This window comes from Poecilia reticulata, linkage group LG2 (assembly GCF_000633615.1).
Source record: "Poecilia reticulata strain Guanapo linkage group LG2, Guppy_female_1.0+MT, whole genome shotgun sequence".
Classification (NCBI taxonomy): domain Eukaryota; kingdom Metazoa; phylum Chordata; class Actinopteri; order Cyprinodontiformes; family Poeciliidae; genus Poecilia; species Poecilia reticulata.
Genome location: NC_024332.1, coordinates 40,787,508 through 40,796,390, shown reverse-complemented (window position 1 = coordinate 40,796,390; position 8,883 = coordinate 40,787,508). Strand labels below are relative to the sequence as shown.

Sequence of the window (8,883 nt, the reverse complement as noted above, 5' to 3'; positions counted from 1 at the left end):
CAGACATTTATTCAAACAAATGCAGTGAAAAGTTTCTGTTTAGATCAGAGCATGTTTCAGTCAGTAGTGATGAACACTGTGACTTGTCTGATCGGATCTCACCTGTGGGACTGAGGATGAGGTCRTCCCTCCTCATCGACCTCAGGCTGGGCGTGTCATCAGTGGGCGGAGCTTCAGTATAGTTACTGTTGCAGAGGTCGTGGCTGCAGCAGCAGAAATGGTAGCTGGCTTTCTGCATCTGAGATGGAGCCATTGTCACCAGGATGCAGCGGTCACCATAACACTCCTGGTGGTGGCCCACATACATCCAACAACCTGGAGGGAATCACACCCGTTTATTCAGTTGGACTGTTAAAAATGGCTGACCTGCTCGCTTTCTATCGGTCAAATGTTGAGAGTTTCAGTGAGTCTCAGTTTTACTGGAGGCCGTGAGCAGATTTGCTGCTGAGTAAAGGTTAAACAAATGCAGAGTGACAAAACAATTCCAAATACAGATCAAATCTGACATTAAAGTTTCATGTTTTAYACCAGATAAAGTCCAGCAGGAGAAGAGGGTCTTTAATAAAACAGTTCTGACAACAGGAGCTGGTTAAATGATGGATTACATCTTTATTACTGATCAGATCCTGAAACAGCTGCAACAGCATCTACAGTTCTATGCAAAAATATTTAACTGCAGTTTCTGAAACCGTGATAATAAACTTAAGCGATAGAAATGTTATGTGAGGTCAACACAAAGATGTGCAGAATTGTGAAAGGAAACAATAATGATGCATACCTTAAAATATTTATGTTTGTAAATAATAGCATAAGAAATGATGTGTGTCTTTCTGTTCATACTCCTTAATCTTAGCTAAAACTAAGTGCAACAAACTGTCTTTACAGATCACCATGGCAACAGACATCCACAGGCAAGACCATTTTTTTTTGGTGGGACAGATATTAGTCGTGCAAATAGCAAATCTGGCCTTTATCAAAGATGAAAGGCAACACTGAAAGAAAATGATGAGAAGCTCAGTTTGTAAATTGGCAAGCAATTAGGAGACACAACAAATATATGGAAGAATATTGTCTGGTCAGATGGGACAACTGTTTTACTTTTTGTTKGACAGGCTAAATGCCATAACTGCACATTACCCTAAACACATCATCTCTGTCCTGTATGTAGATAGAGGCTAAATAGAGGCTGTAAAAGAGACGGGGCAGAGGATTATTTCTAGCAGAACAACCCAACAGATGCTCCACTCAGTCTGACTGGGCTTGATTTGYTAAATTAAATTAATAAATGTCTGTTTCTAGATGTGCCAATCTGGTCGGGATCAACCTCAAAAGACTTACAGCGATAATGTCAGTGAAATTGTCTTGGTATATTTTTTTTCAGAATTTAATTGAAACCCATATATATGTTTCTTTCTCTTCAGTGTAATTCAATTCTTTGTTTTAGTGGTGAAACTTGAGTAACATTTTTAAACCAGTTAATTTCAGGGTCTTTAATATTTTAACAACATTTTCTATTCAAAAACCATTTTTGCTGCTAAAGTGTTGAATAAGAAGACAAGTCAGCTCAGAAATAAAGATATTTATTATTTTTAACCAGGWGTTAAGGATATTCACTCATTRAGTCTGAGTGAATATCACCTATATTGAGTATGGGTGCTGTTAYACAYATACTCAATAGAATCAGCTTTGTTGTCCATCACTGTTGTTTGTGCRTCAGAATCAAACAAATACTAAGGTTCTGGCYGCCAACTTTGTATATTAAAATAAATGGAATTAACTTCAATAAAATGTTTGATGTATGTAATTAATTAATTGAAATGAATGCGTTAAACTCCTGGGATTTCTTTGTTTCTGTCATGCACAATCCAAATAAAATACTTTTGATGTTTGTGGTTGAAACAAAGCGAAATGTGTACAGGTTTCAGGGATATGAATATGTTTGMTGTACAACTCGACAAAAACTGAATGAAATGACCTGGAAGTTCCTAAACGCCAGCAGAGATTTCATGCAGCTACAGTCGTTCTCTCATTATCTCCTTTGTTTCCTCCACAGGAACACTGGAGCTTCCTGAATGAGAGGAAACCAGATTACTCCATCCCATAATTCCTTTAAATGTGAGTAAACCTGAGGTCAAGTCTCTGAGCAGCAGCTAGAAAGACTGTTGAGGTTTGATAGCTTTTTCTTTACTGTCCAGTTAATTTCCACCACTTCTAATAAAGTTATATTTTACATGATATYTTATTTTTGTGATAATAATAACAAACTCTACTCCTGATATGAATAGAGGAGTTTAATCACATTAGGATCACACAGCAGCTTCAGCATCTGTAGCTTCAGAGCAGCAGATAATTAAGAGTTAGAGGCTTTTTCACCTGATAAGATTCACCTCTAACTTTTTTAAAGTTTGAAAAGGAGGTGTATATATTTACAATATGCCTAAACTGTAATATTAAAATCAGATAAATCAGAAGAAAAATAATTTTCTTTTTCTTCTTTTCACTTTGTGGCTTYAAAGGCTTGGATTTTATAAACTGCTTTCGTCGACGACACACAGATACATCAGAAAACACTAAACGAGATGTTTCAAATCATAAAAACTCAGAGGAACAACTGACTGTGGGTTAATCTAATATTCAGAGGAAATGGGAATTACATAAATTGTTCGTTTGTTTCCCAAATTCTATGTTCTGTTACTGAAAGACAACAACCTTCTGGGCCAACCAGMACACAGTTTKKACCAGACCTTTTGGTTCAAACTCTGAATGGAAAAACGTTCCTGAAYGTTTCTGACCTTGGTTCAGCAGCTGCATCTCTCCGTCTGCGCGTCTTTCCCACAATCCATAGCAGCGGGAGCCGCGACTGCAGCGTATCGTGCCGTTCTCCTGAACCTCTCCTCGTAGCTCATTGGTGGAGACAGGCTCCGCCCCCTTCAGGCTGCTGGCAAACGCGCAGATTCTCTCYTCTCTGTCCTCCGACTGCAAACCTGCAAGCAGAGGATGATGCCAGTTAGCCATAACATTATAACCGTTAAAAACAGCTAAGGCTAGCTGTTRYTGGTCTTTAGGCTGAYCCGTGGTTTCCAGACAAAGAAGATAATGCTAGTTGTCATATAAAGGTGTTAGAGAACACAGTGCATCATAGATGGCTGCATATTGTTCTTAAAACCAGTCAGGGTACCCATTCTCACCACTGTTCCCAACTTAACACACCAACAGAATTAACACTGGTGTGCCAAATCACTTAACTTGGAAGCAATGAGTTATGCCAATTTMTGYAGATGTGGCTTTAAGAAGCACCACATACTTAACACATGAACTCTCTAATAAAAACTGTACTTTCTGATGGCAGTGTGCTCTTTCATCAGGATTATGCATCCATAAATTARAAGCACAAGAACAAATTTGAGATGTTTGAGCCTTCATATTCTACCAACTTCAAACCAATSAAGAACCTGTAGGATGTTTTGGACAAACAAACCCAATCTATGGAGTTTCCACTTTTAAACTTATATTACCTGAAGAACCTGCAGCTGACTTAGTGCCACATATAACAACACATCTCCAGGATGCTAGTGAAGTCATAACTTAAGGGATGATAGTCTTAGTGGGACTAACAAACTATTCGGCCATAATGTTGTGATCAATATCTATTGAACGTTATATTTAGGAATCAATAAGGAATCCTCCAGGTTAACTGTTTTCATTCTGAAGTTGCTATTGTAAGATTATGCAATTGTGTTTATTGATGTGGCTACATACAGGGTCAGTTATCTACTGATGTTAATCTATGGTTAAGAAATCGTGCTGTGCCTCTAAAAGAAGTTGTTTTGTTTCTTCTTCGGTGGTTTTCGTAAGGGCTAAAAACTGTTGTACTACTGGATGAAAGCTATATAAATAGTCTGGATAGCAACATTCATCTCTTTCATTGTGTTGCTCTTTCTCCACTCACATTCTCCTACTTGGTGGTAACACATGTATTTATCCCTCATAGCAGTGTTACAATATCAAGGACCAACAGGAACTTTGACGAWCGCCAAACACTCTGAGTTCTCAGCGACTATAAACACTGACAGCATCAGAGAAAGAGTTTGAAGAGCGAGCGGGAACATCGGAGGCCTGAGGCTGCTGAGGTTACGTTACATCAACATTGTTAATCTGATGATCCAACTACACGTCTCACTGGACACTTTATACGGCGCAACAATTTATACCGAGCAACAATCCCTRCAGAGAACCACTTAAACAGAAACTGTCAACTGCACAACCTACTTCTCTGTTCCTGAAGTTATTCCATCAACAAAACCGCAATAAAGTTTTACAACTTTCCACAAAGTAAACTTACAAGAGCAGCAGAATGAGAAGGCTGGGAGACCAGTGSAGATTTGCAAAGAAATCATGTTACTCGATGAGTTTATTACMKYAAAATGACATARCTGAATGGGTTAATTACCTTGAAGAACAATGTGTTGTGTTTTACTGCCATCCTGTGGCTAAAACTACAAACTACAACAAACTAAGTCAGGTTCTGTTGAGGTTCCTGGAGGAACATAATCAAGTGTGTGTGTATCAGCTCTCAGCAGTTCATTAGAGCCAGCAGAGTCTCAGTGTTTAGTCTGCTGGGAGTCACAATGAGCCGAGGGTGGAGGGTTCTTATCAGCACCATCTGCTCAACAACAGTACCGGCCCAGACCGCCCGACGTCTCTCTGAACGTCAGGAATCAGGAACAGRCAGGAAGTGAGGCGAAGCACGTTCATCAGGAGCTGCAGGAACTGAACAAACACTCCAGGAATGTGGGCCTGAAGAAAAAAACRCTCCTGCAGCTTCAGACGCCAAACATCAGGGTCTGTTACAGARACTGATGTTGAAGTTYGTTACAAAATCAACGTGTCAGTGAAGAAAAACAGCAAAAATCTCACAGGGTCACAACAAGTCAGGGCATGGCAGAAACTCATCATCTGATCTGTTTTTGCAGGTTTTTATTCAGCAAGAAACAMAATCAGTTTAAAGAGAACAACTGCAGATATTATGATCTAATCTGAAACTCGGATCTCAGTTGAACAAACAACAGAGATCAGAMAATTCAAGAAAGTTATTTTTTCTCCGGACATTAGGACAGAATATTAGGGTTAGAAGAAAATTTTTTTTTTTTTTAAATTAGAAGAATGAAGTCATAACATTGTGACTGAATAAAGACAATGAATTGGTAATTTTGTGAAAACTTCCACACAAAAATTAAAAAATGAAATGAGAAACGTTGATCATCTTGTGACGTTTGGTATCAGTTTTACAAATAAGGAAATACTTCATCTTTTAACTGCATCAAATTATTATCAGTACCAAGACTTTGAAATGGTTGWGTAAATGACCATTTCTATTTCTATGTCTATTTAAAAAAAGAACAAGTCGGATCCTAATAACTTTATCAAAGCTTTTTTTTTTCCTCATTAAAACTACGTTCATGAAATTTTACCACTTTGATTCTAGTTATATGGCGTCTTTATTCTGATAATGTTATGACTTTATTCTTGTCATTAAAAATATAGATCTTAGTCTGGATGTGAGGTTAATAGAGCTGTTAGCTGATACAGACCAAACAGTCATGTCAGATCTATAGATGCTGCATGCAGTGAGTTCAGCTCCCTGTTGTTCTGTCTGCTGCTGATGATGAAGATGATGATGATGTTGTGCTTCATACTGACCTCTGATCCCAGCCAGCAGCAGGATAAACACACACACTGTCAGCGCTGAGGCAGCCATGTTGGATCGCTGCAGAAACTGAGCCCACATCACTGATCCTGGATCAGTTTAATCAAGAGGAACCAACAGGATGTTCTCATCTCTGCTGACTCTGAAAAACAAGCATTTACTTCATGTACAGACAGGAAACACACTGCGGACAGAACATCATTATTTCATTATAATTTCATTATTTCTACCTTTAAATCTCTTCTCTCCACATCATGTTAAACAGAAAACAGATTCAAATACTTTAGATTTAAATGGAAAGTAGCCGTCCAAGAAATTACTCTAGGAGTAGTGATACTTCATAACAACATTACTCAAAGAAAAATGTACAAAATAGTAAAAAAAAATTCTAAATGTATATTTTTCCAAAAAGTTACTCAAGTAAATGTTACAATTCGAGTCACTAAAAGTCTGGCTTTAAAAGAAAACTGAACACATTTATTTAAAATCCTTTACATGTATTTTTCTTTAAATATATTTCTATTTTTACTCATTTAGTTTCATACACTTCCTTTATCCTTGATTTTAAGATYTACATTTGTTTTCACTTAATATTTCTTTTAACCAAATAGATTTTAATGTGACCCATAAATAAAAAAGAAATATGAAAAATATACTAACAGAAATATAATCTTGTTTATCCACGATATTATCGCTGACTGCTTGTATGAAATTACAACAAATGCATACCGTGTTTATTGGAAATATACTGTTTCTTTCTCTCTATTTGGCTCTTTAGGCCCCAGGTCAACACATGAGGCTGATTATTATTGATCATCATTCATACAGGCTTTGATTTACAGCTGATTTTCACGGATTTCGCTTAAAATCCACTAGATTTTTCCATTATACACACGCACATACATTTACACACACACATGACCTCACCCCGTGTGTTTAGGACACACGTGTGTTTCCGGTCAGATGAAGGATGCTCTGRTCACCTGACCAGTGCGTCTGCAGGTAGAGCAGATGAAAGGGAGTGGCCCACACGCGCACACAGACACACAGACACGCGCAGATGGGTCAGACCACCAGAATCGGTTCGTACCGGTGAGGAAGACTCCGCTCAGTCTGCAGAAGGAGRTGAAACCGTCTGTCTGTCTCTGTCTATATTCTGGCCTGGCTCAGTTCGGATCAGGTTGTTTGGGTTCGGTTCGGTTCGGCCTGGTCCGGTATCTCCTTTGCGGTGTTGATCCTGGTCCAGCAGCTGGTTTCTGGGGCAGGACCAGAAACTGCGCAGGGATGAAGCTGCGCTCYGTTTCTCTGCGGCTGAATCACTCCGTCAAGCTGAAGAAATCACTTCCGGAAGACTTTATCAAAATAAAAGCCTGATARTTACTTCAAGATCTTCAGCAGACAAAAAAATTTTTTTAAATAGTATTTTAGCATATGTCCATTATTTTTTGACATTAACACAAACATTTTTTCTGAATTTTATTCTATTATAAACCCAGAAGAACAAAAATATTGAAGGTGTTGAAACACAGTAAACCTTGTAAAATCTTGGAAGAAATTTTCACTGAAGTATATAAAATATTATTGAAAAATATTTTCTTAATTAATAATCATTTTAAGCATAATCACCCCACTGTGTGATGCACAACATCAGGGTGCTGCTTTCTTATTTAGATAATTAAAACATTTATTTTCTGCTTTGAAGCCACATAAAACATCTTAGCACCCGTTTTTATTCAGATTACTGTTAATATGCTTATAACTTGAATAAAACACRCTTAAAACAACAACAAAATGCTTCCTTGTATTAGAATCCTGGGATGTTTGGAGGTCTGTTTAATTTTTTGTATTTGTTAGTCTCTTTCTTCAGTCTTGTTTCTGTTTTTTGTCTCTAATTATTCCTTGTTACTCTAGTTTATGTTTTGTGGGTCAAGTTATTCAGATTCATTTCCAAGTCTCTTATGTTATTATATTAGTTTGTTATTTTCTTGCTGAATCTTGATGAGCTGCCTCATTAGCACAACTGCTACACTGCTTTCATAGACGTAAGCTTTTTTTTGTCAAAGGTAGCAAACATCTCATTTATATTTAGCTCTTTAACTTTTAGTTAATTAGAAGAGTTTGAAACGGGAAGGGGGGCTGAGGAGTGGACCCAGTTGTGTGAGTTGAGAACAGAAGAGAGAATGGATAGGAAAAAAAGAAAGTTATGCCTTTATTTTTTACTGTCTTTAAACCTTTAAAACCACAAAGTGAAATCTGAATTTTTTTTCTATATAAACCCTGGTGCTTTAAGTGTTATCTTTAAGTTATAATACCCCCAAAATATTCACCCAGGACWTGGCAAAACTAATAAAAGGGTTACAAATAAAGCAATTTAAGTTATTTAAATAGCCCGTAACCTGTTTTGGGAGCCATTTCAATATATCAATATTCATGAGGGCTGCACAGTGGCGCAGTTGGTAGAGCTGTTGCCTTGCAGCAAGAAGGTTCTGGGTTCGATTCCCGGCCCCGGTCTTTCTGCATGGAGTTTGCATGTTCTCCCTGTGCATGTGTGGGTTTTCTCCGGGTACTCCGATTTCCTCCCACAGTCCAAAAACATGACTGTCAGGTTAATTGGTCTTTCTAAATTGCCCATAGGTGTGTGAGTGTGTGTGTGCATGGTTGTTTGTCCTGTGTGTCTCTGTGTTGCCCTGCGACAGACTGGCGACCTGTCCAGGGTGACCCCACCCCTCGCCCGGAACGTTAGCTGGAGATGGGCACCAGCAACCCAGCAACCCCACTGAGGGACAAGGGTGCAAGAAAATGGATGGATGGATGAATATTCATGAGGAATTTTATTAAGAGCAGTTACTAATTAAAGCTTTTATATTTAGAACCTTACATTTTTGTAAAGGTGTAGCAGAGATTAGATCAGTGAGACTGAACAAAACTTGTACATAAGCAACATTTGAGTTTTAGTTTTATTGCTCAATAGTTTGCTTACTGAGAAAAACATGTTTAATATGCACTAGTCATTTGTGGTCCTGGAGCTTCAATGTGATTGAATTTATTTTTTATCTACATTTTACGTTACATTTCTTTGTAACTTTGCCGACTCCCCAAAATTGGTCCTAAGAAATTTTCCTGTTTATGGTCCCCTCCAATAATGAGATGGAATCTACGYCCGTGATTTCAGTTTC

At 37.9% G+C, this 8,883-nt stretch overlaps 1 protein-coding gene across 1 annotated transcript in view; it reads right to left on the bottom strand.

Annotated features, from left to right (window-relative positions):
- LOC103461763 (bone morphogenetic protein receptor type-2-like) overlaps window positions 1–7,047 on the bottom strand; it is a 21,979-nt gene extending 14,932 nt beyond the window's left edge. The window contains exons 1-4 of the mRNA XM_008404116.2: window positions 6,798–7,047; window positions 5,701–5,849; window positions 2,793–2,984; window positions 103–315 (exon numbers count right to left, since the gene is read on the bottom strand). Coding sequence (XP_008402338.2) covers window positions 103–315; window positions 2,793–2,984; window positions 5,701–5,788 — 493 coding nt within the window. The 5' untranslated portion in view covers window positions 5,789–5,849; window positions 6,798–7,047. The remainder of the gene's footprint in view (window positions 1–102; window positions 316–2,792; window positions 2,985–5,700; window positions 5,850–6,797) is intronic.
- Between the last annotated feature and the right edge of the window lie 1,836 nt (window positions 7,048–8,883).